The sequence below is a fragment of the Lates calcarifer genome, linkage group LG17, assembly GCF_001640805.2.
Source record: "Lates calcarifer isolate ASB-BC8 linkage group LG17, TLL_Latcal_v3, whole genome shotgun sequence".
NCBI lineage: Eukaryota > Metazoa > Chordata > Actinopteri > Centropomidae > Lates > Lates calcarifer.
Window position 1 is genome coordinate 26521856 of NC_066849.1, and position 16170 is coordinate 26538025.

The 16170-nt window shown below is 44.1% G+C and overlaps 1 protein-coding gene across 1 annotated transcript in view; it reads right to left on the reverse strand.

Annotated features, from left to right (window-relative positions):
* The window catches only part of mast2 (microtubule associated serine/threonine kinase 2), a 142188-nt gene that overhangs the window by 40410 nt on the left and 85608 nt on the right, over positions 1-16170 (reverse strand). The window contains 2 exon segments of the mRNA XM_051077267.1: positions 3758-3976; positions 11278-11309. Coding sequence (XP_050933224.1) covers positions 3758-3976; positions 11278-11309 — 251 coding nt within the window.

Genomic DNA, 16170 nt, shown 5'->3' on the forward strand with positions numbered 1-16170 from the left:
AGTGTAATAACTTTGCTACAGTAAAACTCATAAGACACACGGTGATGGAAGTAGACATTCAGCTCTGTGACGGAGCTGACAGGAGGAGATAAAGGAAACTAGCGATGAGCAAACAGCTGTGTGGGCGCGCAACTAAACCATCTGACACACACCTGATACACACACACACACACCAGACGGCAGGTGAGTGTATGTGGATAAGATCTACAGCTAAACTCATTTCCCACAGTCCACTCAATAATGTTGGTCTGAGGGTTACAGCCACCACAGGAAATCAATGTGACGGCCCACAGCACAGTGTGTGACTGTGTGTGTGTGTGTGTGTGTGTGTGTTTCCTCTTTATTCACTTATCTGTGCTGCTCTGCAGTGAGTATGTAAGTAGCTACAGCGTTAACACCATTAAGTAAAAACATATTACAAACAACAAGGAAGCTGCAACAGTTTGTCATTTTGCTTTTTGTAAATCCACTTTTCTTTCTAAAATAGAAAATAACAACCTGCAGCCAATAGTACTGAACACTTTTATTTTTTATTTTTTTTGGCACTATGTGTCTGTAGCACCGTGTATAAGAACCTGTCAGGTACAGAAAGATGGCATCAAATGTTTCAGGATGATTGTCTTGTTTACTCTGATCGGAGAGAGACGCACTGTCAGGAACACATTACATATGCTGACATGCATAGGTCACTGATTTCTAACAGGGAGGATGGAGCCTCTGTCATCCCCACTCTGCTCTCTGAACACCTGTTGTGTCTCTGTGTTTGTTGTTGGTTGTTCAGGTTGGATCTCCCTCTAACTGAGTGATAGTCAGCAGCTTAAACTGCTGGAATCAGAGCCAGCAGGTTCCAGAGTAAAGCTGAACTGTAGATCAGTTAAAAAGACTTAGAGGAAGCAGAGTTCATCTCTGATATCCAGGGAACTGATGGAAATATCAAGAGTTAGAAACAGAGTTTGGTGTGTTTGTTACAGAGACAGCACTTCCTGCTCCAGAAACCGGGGATCATGGGTAATATATACTGTTCGTCCGTGTTTCTGTTCAGAGAATGGGACTACACAGTCGAAGCTCTGGTCAACAGACTGATTTCAGACTTGGAGCCTGAATTATCACTGGTGGCTGCAGGGGGCGCTGTTGCTCAGCAAAGTTACATTTTGCTGCTTTAACTGCATCTTATCTTCAGTTTCTAACCTGGAGCACAAAGAATCAGCGAACCCAGGTGTTATGAAAAGACAAATATGGAAACAGAGAGGCCAAAAATAAATCTGCAGGAAAAACTATTTTTGACATGAGCGTGAGAGAGATGATGTGAGGACCACGTATTACTAGTCTCTGTATCTGAATGCAGTGTTAAAAAGGGCGGAGGCCATTCTCCTCCAACCCTTCACATCACCCTCATTGTGAGTGAGCGATGAATCAGTTTCGTCTTGATTACGGCTTCACACGAGCGGTCGGCTCCATCCACACCAATCCAAAAACTGCCAGAGCCTGTTGCTATGCAGGAGTCCCTCCTGTCTCACTTCACAACCTCTCTGCCTTTTAAAAACACTGCCGAGACAATCACACACCACAGGGGGCGGTGACAGGGAGCACAGAGGAAGAAATCTGTGTGTGTGTGTGTGTGTGTGTGTGTGGCAGCTGCCCCTGTTATTACAGGGAGGAGGAAGAAAATTGCAGCTTCAAAGTGATAAGTACAGCTCTGTCTCTGCCTCTCTTTCCTGTTGGAGAAGCCACTTCTGGCTTTGACAGACAGTGTGGTGGGGGGGGTGGAGGAGTAGGGGGGTGGGGGGGTCAGCTGAGGGAACGACAGAAAAGAGAAGCAGAAAATGACGACTAACGGTTGAATGCACACACGTCAAAGCACGCCTTGCAACCTGGGCTTGCATCACGAACACGCAAATTGTACGCAGACAGAGAGAATGTTATAAAAAGGACTGCAAACACACACACACTGCAGTTCCAGAATACATGCCAGCAGTGTTACATGTGACAGTAACTCACACACACACACAGAGTCAGACAGGGCGACCTGTTTATCCATCAAAAGACAAATCTAGTTAGCTGACCTTCATGTTGGAGCAACTCCTGCTGAGCATCTAAGACATGCAGAGAGGAGGAGGAGGAAAAGAGAGAGAGAAGCGAGGATGGAAAAATGAAAAAGAGGAATACATGTAGCAGGGAAAAAAACTAATTAAAAAAAAGATGAAATGATGAGTGCAGAGGAAGGCAGATGCAGGCTGGAGGTGAAGTAATAGAGAAGGATGTAGCTGATGTGAGCCTGTACCTCTTGGAGCGCCGCAGCATGCTTCTCTCAGGCAGCGAGAAATTGGAGAGCACCGTCCAGAAGGAGTCAGACATGCTAACGCTAACGCAGGCGTTCGACCATCGCTGTGACACGGCGGCACTCGGCAGAGGACGTGGTTAGCAAACAGACGCTGGCTTCTTCCACCTGTCACACCGGCAGCAGCGAGTGTGTGTGAGAGCGGCTGGTGTGTCTACCCTCTCCTCCCTCCCTCCCTCCCTCTGATCCTCTCTCTCTCTCCTCTCGGCAGTGTCCCCCTCCCTCCCTCCATCTCTGATGCTCTTCTCCTCTTCTCACCCCTCTCTTCCTGAGTGGGGCTCTTACTGACTTCAGTACAAAGCGGGGACAGACCTGTTATCAGTTTACAGATGTTTATCTCCAGATGTTTGACTCCATCCTGAATCCTTTCACTGATTTATCCGTCAATCTTCCCACTGTAAACACAGCTGGCTGGTGTTTCTTTACGTCATGACTAAATGCTGGCTTTATTCCTCATTTTACACCACAGGTGCAGTCACTGGAACCCAGGAACCTCCTGAATGGTCTGATGATTTCTTTTTCACAATAAAAACGTTAATATATGTGAAAAGTCAGGAAAATAAAAGGAGAACACAGTTTTTCTGTCTTTATGACGCCTCAGATTTATCTTGTGACCCTGTGTAAGGTCCTGACATCCACAGATTAGGAACATCTGTTGCTGCGTTTATTGAGGATAAAAATGAACTTGTGTTGTTTGACTTTGTGATTAGACTTAAATGATCAACATATGAAGTTTTTATATATTTTTCTTCCGTCTCTTCAAACTCCTCGTCGACTGAACACTGCTTGAACGGAGATGGATTGAATTTGTGGCCGAGACGGTAAAGTCACTGCTAAAGCTACGACTAATAAACACCTGTTAAACACCTGTGACGACTGCAGAGTTATTTGACTCAGGAATGAACGGCGACTGTGTTGTTAGTGGGGTTTCTGGTCCAGTGTAAAAGAGGCTACAGACTGTGAGAACATGAAAGAGGCTGAGCCAACATGCAAGAGGAGACTGTGATCTGAAAGAGGGTGAACAAGAGAAAGAACAAAATAATAAACTAATCTGTTATTTGATTCAGTGTTGTTGCAGACACTCAGCAGCCTCCTTTGCATCCATGTTTAAATGTTTTAACTGATAGAAATTAGATCCCAAACTACAAAAATAAGTTGCAAAACAAACTGAATTGTGCCTTTAAAGCAGCCAGAACAAGTTTTCTGTGTGATGAGAGGAACACACAGCTCATTAGTGCCGTGTGCTGCTTCCTCTCTGCGCCCTTTCAGCTGAGCGGTCGTCTGCCTGAACGCCAGCGTTCGGCTGACAGAAACACTGAAGGTCAGGAAACTAATGGTAACAGAGACAAACCGAAGACAGCACACGCTTAAAAAACACAAACAGGTGCGTTAGGAGGTGACACGCAGCGGGAGTCTTACCTCCAGAGGAAGGGGTTTCCTCGGTGGTGAACGGGGGCTGACAGAGGGCCGTCAGAGGAGCAGAGGGAGGGAGAGGGGGAGGAGGACCAGGAGGAAGAGGAGGGAGAGAGGGTGAGGACGGGGGGCTGAACGACGGAGGGATGAAAGGAGTTTGGGGACAGCAGGTGCTGGAGGAGGCTGCTGTTGCCGTGGCAACGCAGCTGAGCCGGCGACCAGATTCTGCCAACAGAGGAGGGAGGGGAAAGGGAGGAGGAAGAAAAAGATGAAGAGAGGAGGAAGAGAGGAGGGGTGAGGACAGAGGGATGTGTGATGAGGACTGCTCGACCGGACGTGTGTGTGTGTGTGTGTGTGGTGTGTGTGTGTGTGTGTGTGTGTGTGTGGTTCTAGCTTCTCTGATGATACCATATGAAAAGGCAGATGTTTAACTTTATCTGCCTTTGTTCTGCTCTTCCAGAAAGTTTGGAAAATGGAAAGAAATGAAACAGCAGAGGCTGAGATATTCTGACTTTCAGTCCCTGGTATAGGTCAAGCTCTAAACATTCTGGATCCCATGCTCCCGGTTTGAAACACAGGCTTTTTCATCCAAAATCTGTCGTTTGATGGTGTCTAGTCGGGTGGCATGCTGCAGATAATTACATTTAAAAATGTTATTATTCATTAATCAATTAGTAAAGCTCCTATTAGGACGATTTGAACATTTCTGACTGGGTGAGCTCCAGTTCTGTCAGAAAACACACAGAAAGACGCTTTTTTCAATTTCAGCTCTTTACTTGTTTGGTTTTAGGCATCTCAGTCATTTCTGTAGACGCGAGGCTTTAACACAAAGAAGCTCAGAGTACTGAGATCATATTGTCTGAGAGTGAAGCCCACAGCTCTCAGTGTTCGAGGCAGCAGCAGTGCCAGGCTTAACCCACTGATCCATACTGTGTGCCTGCCTGCAGATGTCCCCTCACAGCAGGCGGGAAGCATCGCGCACTAAATTATCACAGTAGGAAACGGGTGGACAGAAAGTTCTGGATTAACTTCACAGAGCTCTGTCAGGACTGGAATGAAAGAATTCAGTCATGTTAAGACTTATGGGAGTGGAGTCGGGGATAAGTCTGTCAAACAGAGATACATCAGCAGCCCCGCTCATTTTTTATTTCTGTTCAATAATCACAGGAAGAAGCTCAGATACCGGCTGAATTTGTCCTCACTGACGGGGATAAAAAGGAAAGTGCACGCTCGGAAAAAAAGATCTGAAAACATCTGCAGGGTTCAGCAGGCAGTTGGCACAGACCTGCAGGGCATGAGGGCCTTATGGTGGTGTCCCCTCCCCCCTGCTGGGTGGGACAGAATGGGTGAGACCACCTGCAGAGAGGTCTAGGGCTACACATATTTTAGTATGTGAAGTGTTTCCACAACATATATAGAGGCCATCTGTGGCCACAGGTTTAGCCTGCCCTCCCCCAAAAAACCTAAAAAGTTTTCTTTATAACCAGGATCACTTAACAAACCAGAATGAACACACTCCCCAGCTCAATGAATCAGTAACACTGAGGCAGCCTGAAAACGAAATATTCCTCTGGTGTCAGAATAAATTAGCTCCTCCTGTTCAGACGAAGCAAAACACTTCATTGTTGTTATTATATTCACAGAAGGTGTGCACAGCTGACTGAGTCCAGTAACAGCAGTGAATAAATATGAGGGAATTACTTTAAAATATAATGTTACTTCAATTATTGGTGGACCAGCTAAACAGGTGTTTGGGGCTGGAATTAGTGCCTGAGGGAAAATTAGAGCTAAAATGATTTAATAGCTTGTGAGGTGCATTCTCTGCAGGAAACTTCATTTAACTCAAAATGATTCTGTGCTGTATACTTTTATTTTTTAATCCTATTACAGATGAATTAAACTTTATTCACTGGGGAAACTCTGACACGTGTCATTTGTTTGCGTGTGTGTGAAAGAGTTTCCATCTCACCGAGTGCACGAGTGTCACAGTGTTTCAGTGACTCAGGATGTATGTACACTATGTGTGAGCTGTATTATGGATGTATGTATGTAACATGACCCTCACACCCCCCACCCAGTGTTCATAGTCATATCTCTAGTGATAGTGACGACGTATGACTGAAAACATTTATTTCTGGAGCGTGGCCTCCTCTCCCTTCCAAATCTGACAAGTTGACTTTTATTATATTCAGCAGGTATTAAAGTCTGCGGGCCATAATTTTAATTCCACAGCTAACAAGATTAAATGAAATAAGACACCCTGACAGTAGAGTGTGCAGACAGTGAGTCTGTTTCCCTGCAAATGTTTTAAAAGTTTCCAAAAAGGCAAATCAGAGTCTTCAGCCAGAGCGACAGTAACTTTAAACCCTGTACATTACAGCCCATTTTCACATAAAATGACATTTCTATGCATGTAAATGAAGTAATCTGTTGTTTTTACACAAACAGTCTGATGGGTTTGTTTTGTTATTTTTGAGGAATAGTCTCTTTCAATCACTGTCAGTCTCTTGTCTTTCCATTAACTATGGAACGGAGTCAGGATGTGGTTAGCCTAGCTTAGCATAAAGACCAGTGAGGTTGCCAAGTGCACCGACCGTCTGTTAGCCTGCACTGTAACCACAGACACTGCACAGAAGAACTGGACGGATTAACAGTTGATACACAGAGACACAACAGGTGTTCAGGAAGCAGAGTGGGAATGACAGAGGCTCCTTTCTCCCTGTTACACTGAACCATCACAGAACAGTCTCATAAAGCTGCTTTAACAGACAGACATCATATTGATATTGAAAGAGAGGTATTCTTGCTGTTTGTGATATTACAGTTTTGTTTCTCAGCTGGGCATTAGCTTACTGCAGCTACAGACGAAAGAGAAAAGGTAAAAGGTGAAGGAGGAAAGACACACAGCCAGTTGCCTTGATATAAATCTGATCTGCATTCTCACACACTCACACTCAGACATCCAGTCCACACACACTCTCTCTTACTGAAGGCGGAGGTGTGGGGCTCCCGCTCGCTCCTTCCTCCTCCTCATCTTGTGTCCTGGGACAAAAGGCTCAGCTGTAATCTTTAATAATCCGCCGGGCTGCATGAGCTCATCTGTCCGTCGAACACATACTGAGAAATGAAGCTCCTCGGACGACCAGGAACTGTCCTACAGTCAGTCCTCCATGAGTCCAACCACTGACAACACTTATATATAAAGGAATGGAGTGTGTGTGTGTGTGTGTGTGTGTGTTACGTCAGCACCTGCTCTTATCTCCACACAGGGACACTCACAGTTATGTGAGGTATCTGGGGTAGAGTGTTCCTTCAGGAGCAAGCACGGACTTGCTGAGTCACAAACTAACAGACAAACACACACACGCACACACAGTCTGTGGAGCTACGTGCAGAGCACACACACGTTTCCCTGAGCCAAAGCATATATTACACAGCAACTCTTTCTCATTTTGTCTTCCTCGCAATAATCCAGAAGTAAGAACAGCACACTTGGTAAATCCATCTGAAAAGCCTTCCTTCCTCCTCCAGAGTGAAAATAATCCAAAAACCTCAGAGAGGACGTCAAGTTCCGAGGAGCTCCATCACGTCAGATAATGAAAAGGAAACTGATCCGTCAAGTTTAGACTAGTTGAGCAGAGGCGACCCTGAGCTTCTGCCACCGATCAACCACCAGACAAACACAGAGGCAGAGGGATGCTCCTGCCTGCTCGTCGCCCAGGAGCAGAGTGCCTTCCCCGGGTTCAGTCTGCTCAGTTAATCCTCCCCGTCAGTTCCTGGAAGTCTCAGCTTTTCTGACGGCTGTGATCACACCGTCCGCCGTCAGACCAGAGGACTGACTGAACCCTCCACAAACAGCCGCGAGAGGGAGAGGGACAGAGAGACACAGGGAGGGAGGGAGGGAGGGAGGGCGGAGGGGAGGAGGGTGAGGCGGGAGAGACGCCAGAGATCCTTCACTACTTCAGACACATTACTTAAAGTTTTTCATAAAGTTTGTCACTGGATCACATTTTACTTGCTTATTTTGTGACTTTGGTTTGATTTTTTTTTTTTACAAAGATCTTTGTTGAGTGTATTTTTCAATGACTTTCAAAAGAAGTTGATGTTTTAAGACATTTAAAGTTACATAAATACTGCACTTTAATGACTTTTTAAAACACACATTTATTATCTTTGATACATTATTTTCTATGAGCTCTAATGGCCTGATATGAAAAATGATTTGTGATGAATGAAATCATATTCTTGAGCTGTAGCTGTGACACATTGTTGAGGCACTGAAAGTAAAAATATGGATGAGGAACTTATTACTTGTTAAAGCGGAGACGTTGAATCACTGATCGAACATTAAAACCTTAAAGGGGAAAAAGTCTCTGCCTCTCTCTGACACACTGACAGGGGGGACGTGCAGCTGTCCTCCCCCCGACTCTGATCTGGTTTCCGAGAAGCCCGGGGACACCGCTGACCCTGATGGGCTAAATGCAGCTCACATGCCAGATTGCTAATTCATAAACAATGGACTGGATCACAGACGGCTCTGTGACACACACACACACACACACAGAGCTTATGTGGAGTGACGCTGAGGCAGCCACAGGACACGAGATGTCATTAGGCACCAATGTGGACCAGTGTGTGTGTCTGTGTGCGTCATGGGAATCTGTAACCAGTTTACAATGAAACCCTGAAGCAGACATTTTCCCACAGATTCACCCTGAACGTTCCTCCTCGTCCTCTGGTCCAGGTCTGACTGACTCCAACCACAGGATTCATTAACTCTAAATCATATTAATTATTAATGAGTCAGTGACAGACGCAACAAGCACACAAACATCCTCTGTGTCTCACTGTCAGTGGATAACTACACACTGCAGCTGTTGTCAATGAATACATCGACAAAATACTGATTAATGCCAAGTCACCAGCTAATATCTCACTTACTGTCATCTTAGCTGCTGATTAAATACATTAAATACCATCTCAATCAGTGATGAAGATCCTAAGGTGCAGCTGAAAGCTCCTAAAAGACGAATAAGTGGACCTCGAGTTCAGATCATTTTGTCACACACATTGAGTGGGGGAAACAAAGTACATTTAAGTACAGTTTTGCGGTACTCGTTCCTGAATATTTCAGTGTTTTCTTACTTTATACATTTACTTAACAGCAATAGTTACTAGTTACTTTTCAGATTAGATGTTTTTAAAGGACATAGCATTGTTCTGCAGTAGTTTAAATTAGCTCCACCTCAACCAGAGATATCAGTAAAATAATCTTCATACAATACAGAAATCTAATATGTAATAATTTAATACTTATCAGTACTTTTACTCTTGATACTTTAAGTACATTAGCTGATATTACTTCTGTAATTTTCCTGATATTGTCAATGCAGAACCTCTACTGGTAAAACAGCAGTGCTATCTGATGCTAGATGAAACAACAGCATCATGTAATCAGATTATTGTCATGTAGGAATAAGATATGGTCATCTTTGACTGTAAACAGTTTGTGTTGTTGTTCTGAGCAGAGGTTTCTCTCTCTGCAGCTACTACACGTATAAAAACCTAATCTGATTTGAGTGTGCACCAGACAAAGATTAAAGAGGAAATAAGAAAGTGAAAGCTGCTCGTTGAGTGTCCCTGCAGTGACAAAGTGACAGAAGCAACAGAGAGGACTTTCTGTCTTTGATTTGACAATCAGAGACAGAAGACAGGCTCGTTTCAGCGCCGTCAGTTCCTCAACTGGGTCCATTAAAAAGAGCTGTGACGGCGCTCAGCAGACAGCGGGTCGCCGCCGCCGCCAGCCAACTCGTTCTTTCTCGAGTCGACTCAGAGAGGCTTCACAGCATCCGACACACTGCCCCCGAGCTCACAGCAGAGCCTGATGATCACACAAACTACCAGTCAGTGCACACGCACACACACACACAGAGAAACACACCATCTAACCCCTGTGGCTCCGGCCTGATATTAAGAATCTGATGATGCAGCTGTATCTTCAGAGAGCTACGAGGAGAGATGAAAGTTGGCTGCTTTTATTGGGGGTTTGGTCTGAAGCTACTGCCACAAATTTATACTTTCATTGTTTGTTGTTGTTATTGTGTCTGTGGTTCATCAGCGATATGAGATCCTGAAGGAGTTCAAAATCCCCACAGACCACCACAGCAAACACTTTGATGACCGACATAAAAACTGCTGATTTTTACTGAGAGAAACTTTCAGAATGTGTTTTGGGGTTTGTGCAATTGTTCAGCAACATCTGTCAGTTATTAAAAATCTAATGTTTTATTCAATATTTTGCTTTATGTGCCTCAGAAGTTCTATTCATTTCATTTAAGGTTCAGGTGTTGCACACTGCTTCAGTCAGTCATACCTGCACACCTGGTAATAATCAGATATGTGGAGTGTCCTGGTTGTTTGCTGTTGTGCAAACATCACATCCTGGTTTCACAACTGATCTGTGCCTGCACTGCAACAAAACTTACACCTGAAAATTAGTCAGAAACCTGAGTAATACCTGAAACTTGTACACAAGGGGATGAATCACCAGATTTTTCCATTTTCCATGTAAAACTTGGAGCCTGAGTGTGATCAAAACCAGCGTGTGGTTTAAAATTAGGAAACTTCTGTGCATGTAAATGTGTGCACTGTAGATTTACATGGATTCGTCTTCAGGAAAAACTTTACAAAGTTGTCAAATTTAAAGGAAAACTCCAGTATTTTTGAACCTTTTTCCTGATGGGGACAAATTTTTTATTAAAGGGTAAGATCCTTTTTGTTTAACCAGAAACATCACTACCAGACTCCATTGACAAAAACCGAGCAGAACACATGAATAATCACAAAGAGAAAAGTGTGAGATACTGGAAACATCAACACTATACAGCAGTGTGGTGGAAACTTGTGCTGAAACTTGACCTGTACCTTCTCTGATCCCTGTTATTGTGGTGTTTAAGGTGGGTCAGGGGAACAGAGTGATAACCACCCATCTCTAGTTAGCTGCGATGATTACACTGTAATGACTGACCTTATGCTCCACGTCCGACTTTTGTTCCAAACATCCTGAACTTTTTGGAGCAGGACAGTAAATCAGCTGGCGAGCGCACACATACTGTTATAAATAGATCTGCATCCATCTACAGTGGGATGCTCAGCTGTTCCCGTGCATGCAAACACAAACAAAGCAGGCACAGCAGAACTCAGTGACCTTTGACCTTTTACTGGAAGCTCTCTGCGTAACTTGATGTGACTTAACAGCTGAGACAAAAAAGAACAAACAAACACTGAGGATATTGTTTCCCCAAGTGAAATTTAAAGGACTAGTAAGTGGACTTTCAGCCAAACAGCAGCAGACGTACAGTCAAATAAACTCACACACACATGCAAACACACAAACTCACAGCAGCTTCTCTTCCACTTATATTCCTGTCTCTGTGTTTGGTTCATTGCTCTGCAGCCTCAAAAGCTTTCCAAACCTTTCCAGATTACACCTCTGGAAAAAAACAGAAGGGAGGATGGGTACTTACAAACTGCCTCTCCTGGGAAGGCTCAGCTCCTTCTGAAAGAGACAAGAGAGAGAGAGATGGTTTAATTATTTGCTACCATGATTTTACTTGTGTCAAAGAGTGTGTTGTGCTGCTGTTTGACCAACAGGTGTCACTGTGACACAACAAAGTGTTCAGTGTCTGTTACTGTGCCTCTCTGCCTCAAGGACAACATCTCATCTCCAAGTGCAAGAAGCCAGACGACACTTTCAGAGTCTGTAACATAAAGATCACTTTGAATCTGAACAAAGACTCCAGGAGACGACGTGTCCATCCATGTATGAACAGGTAAGTTTCTTTTGTGCACCTGAGCTGCACCTTCTACAAGCGACCACAAGGGGGCAGAGGAGTCTCACTGTTACCATCATGAGCTTAAAGACTTGACAACTCTCAGCTGCTCAGCTCGTTCATTAGCAGACAAGCCTAGGAAGCTCCAGACTTAGAAGAAGCAGCCGGTCAGTCACTCCTGAATGTCAAGTCTGGAACACCTAGACTCACACACCCAGACTCTGTATCTGTGACCCGACAGCTCCGAGAAACTGTTTGGGAAAACAGACCACCAACATTACAGCCTTCCTGGGGAGCACCATCTGGCCAACAGCACTAATCAGAGGTTGTGTATAAATGTGTGTGTGTGTGTGTGTGTGTAAGGTAAATGGATGTTGAAACCTTGTGTTGCCAGGTTCCCAAAGTAGGTCAACAGCTGGTTTTACTTTGACAAACATCGTTAACACCTTCATCTGTGTCCATCAGAGTGAAAACTGCAGCGATACTTCATTCAGACTGAACCATTAATACACACACACACACACACACACTTGGAAATGATTAACATTATCGTTAAAACTGATTAGGGCTGCAACTAGGGATTATTTTCATTACCAATTGATTGGCAAATAGTATACATTTGTAAATTTCCCCATTGTGGGACTAATAAAGGATTATCTTATCTTTTAAATGTTCAATTCATTGTCATACATGACAGACTGTCATGTTTGAGGAGCTGAAACCAGGAAATATCTGAGAAAAATTAACAGTTAAATTGTCAAAATACTGACTGATTTATTTCTTATCGTTGCAGCTCTAAAACTGACTTTAAACCCAGTTGTTTGTTCATGCAGCAGCCTCTCAAACACACGGCAAGGAGAGCAGTCCTGATCTCTGATCATCAGCAGAGACTGACACACCTTTTGGCTCTGCTTCCAAACATTACTTTATCTCTGCATCACACTTTCTGTCTGTCACACACACACTCTAACACACAAACACACACACAGTCTGTGCTCCTGCGTGGGACGGCCGTGTCATCAGAGTCAGATAAACTCCCTCTATCTCTTCATATCTCTCTGTACAGGTACGCTAATGGACTTAATGGAGTTTAGTTGGAACAGAGTGGGTGGGAGAGTGAGTGTATGTGGCAGAGGGTAGCGGTACCAGAAGAGCAGAAAAAAAAAGGAACAATTAGCTGGTGTGTGTGTTTGTGTGAGTGTTCCTGTCAGTCAGATTGGACCTGGTGATACTGTCAGTCCTGTGAACAGATGTTGTCCAGACCCAGACGGACAGGAAATGGCTCCAGCATCATCGCAGGAGAGGAGGCGACCTTTTATATCCTCTGTGCTATTTACACTGCAGGTCTCAGCGCCTCGTTAGAGTCCAACAGTTTGATCCTCCCGTTAATCCACTTCTTAAAAATGCCACATCTGATGACACTCAAAACAACCGAACCTCTCTGAGCACAGACAAAACACAAACAGAGCGGGGGCAACGACAGAGGCAACTCTATAATCTCCCGTCTTTTTTATTTTTACTTTCTGCATTTGTTTTTTCCTCTAATCCTATGTTTGATTTCTAAAGTTTCCCTCCAACAAAAAAATGTGTTTTGCTTCTGTGAGGTTTGATCTTCACTGTGCAAAGTTCATTTTCACCTTCCTCTGCCGCATTTGCATATTTATATTCTGGATTTTTCAATAAACGACAAGAAGCACATGTAAATTTAAAAATTCTTAACAAGGCTACTGAATATTTTTGTGGAAAACCCATACAAGATTCAAATTATTATGCACAAAAGTGGCTCTTTAAACCTTTTCCTACCTCGTTCTTCATCGCTCTCACCAACCTCTTAACCTTTCGCTCATGACCTGTCTCCCCCCTCTCTCCCCTCCTGCCTCACCCCCCCACGTTCACTCTGCTGTCTGGTTGTAGAGCAGAAAGTAAAAGATTACAGTTGGGAGAGAGAAAAGAGGAGTACTTTATGCTCTTATCATCTATCCGCCCACACAGGGCTCTGTAATGTGAAATGATGCTCGTCTGAAATCCTCCTCTGACAGTTTATTGTATTATACTGTGTGTTTTTGTGCCTAAGTGTGTGTGTGTGTGTGTGTTGGAGCTGCTATCTGAGCCCTGAGGGAGGATGTTCACCCCAAAGCCACCCCACAAAAATAACCCAAGAGAAGGGGGGAGGAAACAGAGCTAATGCCCAATATAAAAACACACATATAGGCTCTACACAGCAGCCAGCCTGTGTTAAACAAACCAAACAGGCACAAAGAGAGCTGTGATGAAATTATCCCCAGTGACGGTGAGGATAAGAGGAGCAGAACACAAAGCCTGAAGCAATCTGCCCGATGGAATACAGGCATCCATAATACGCTTTATGGCTGCGGGAGAGAGGGAGGGAGAGAGGGAGGGAGGGTAATGTAATTACAAAGATAGAGTGACAGAGGAGAGGGTGAGAGGAGGTAAAGAGATGTAGGCTAAGAGGTAACAGCTACAGAGGAAGAGGGAATCGGTCAAGGAAGTTCTTCTAGAGTCCCACACAGGTCACAGAGTGAAGGTTTAGAACCAGAACCCGACCTGTGCCAGCGACTAAAGAGCCGAGACGACTGATTCAGTGCAGCTACGTGGACGTCAGGTCACAGTAAACGTTCTGCATGTTACCAGGTTTCTAATCTGCTGTGTGGAGGAGAGGATGACCTTCACTTTGGTCTAGAAAATGTCAGAAAATGGTGGAAAGTCAAAGGTGGAAAAAAGGGTGATGTCTTCAACTGTCCTGTGTCCAAAACCCAAACAGCTTCCATTTATCAGCAATAATTATTCACATGGAAGCTAAAGGCTGCCCCCTGAATCACTTCCTCAATAATTCAGGACTTCCATTCCTGTATTATGAGCTCAGCCCGCCTGACCTGAGGTGACCCCCCCATGATATTAACCACTAACTTTACCTTCACCAGCTAGCCAAACAGTTAGCAACAATGTTAACCCAGCCTGGGTCAATGAAGAGCAGCTGCTGGTCCTGACAACTCTTCTGAAGGAAAACCTGCTAATTTTAAAATAGTTCAAGTAGGGAGGACGTCTGTCAGCTGATCTGCTGCATCCTGATTTTACAGTTACCAGGTTACAACATGTAAATGTACTGAACAGCTGCAACAGCAGGACTCACACATTATCTCTGTACACGAGTCTGTGATGGACAGCATGAGAAATGAAGCAACAGAAAAACCATCACACACACACACACACAGTCCAGACTGATGGACAGATGTGGCTGAGCAGATGCACAGCTGTCAGCAGGGAGACAGGAGGAGAGTCCAGATTCTCCAACAAACCCACAGCAGGAGAAGTGACCAGAAGCCAAACACCTGCTGACTGATTCCTGCTCTGTGGTTTAATTCTTCATGAACTCAACAATACAGTTAAAAGACCTAATGTTAACTCCAATCATGAAACTTCCATGGAGCACTTTCCAACTCTGTGAACCCATTCCACTGATTTATATTCATGAAACAGAGATAATCAATACACTAAACTGGGCGAAAACAAGTCTGTTCGCCTTGTTGCTTTTTTTGAAGAATTGATCCAGAGTCTCAGAGAGAAACGCTTTGTCACAGTAAAGTTCACTTAAACTGTCATTGCCTCGTGTTAATTGAACTCAGGCTTGATTACAGGTAAACTGCTCTACAGCAAATGCTATTGGCTTATTGACCAGCAGTAACAGAGTTGATTCAGCTGAAACAAAAGACTGAGAAAAGAAATTTACAAATATTCTTGTTCTCAACAAATATTTCATTTTAAAATGGATTTTTTTAATCTATAAAAGCAACATATATCCTATAAAATGTAATTCAAAGTGGGACTTTAGCAGCAGTTTGAATATATTTTTTATTCATCAAGCACTTGCTCCCGTTCACTGACACATTCAGCAGCGTTTATCCAAGAAACAGGCCTTCAGGACACGAGGGCGACACCAGGGAGATATTCCTCCTGAGTGCGTGTTTGTGTGTAAATGTCTGCAAAACGTCTAATCTATATGTACAGTGTGTGTGTGTGTGTGTGTGTGGGTGTATTTAGTCGTCCCACCCAGGGGCCCGATCATAATAACATGTTTTAGTCGAGCTAAAAACATGCAATTAACAGGAGAACGCAGGGAAGCCGAGCTCCACCGGAGACAATTAGAGCTGCAGCAGCCGGCAGCCAGAATTCATTATCAACACTGTGAATATTGATGAGAAAACAGTGACAACAAAGAGACTACACAATGACACACACACAGGGCAGAGCCACACAGACACACACTAACAGAAAACACTGATGTTTAGTGTGTAAATTGTCCAGTACAGAGAGGAGGAATTAAAGGAAAGTTCCAGTTTCACTCTGGATTAAATCATCACAGAGTCAAATCTGACACAACCATGCTAACAAACTGGTTCAATCCTGTTTCAGTGCAAAAATCAGACCACTGTTATCTGCCTCTGACTTAGAACATCATTCATGCCTTCATCTTTTCCTGCCATGACTACTGTAGAGCCCTTTTCACTTGCTGTAGTCAAGCACTTCTTCAGCTTGTACAGAACACAGCAGCTAAGCTGTTAGGCTGCA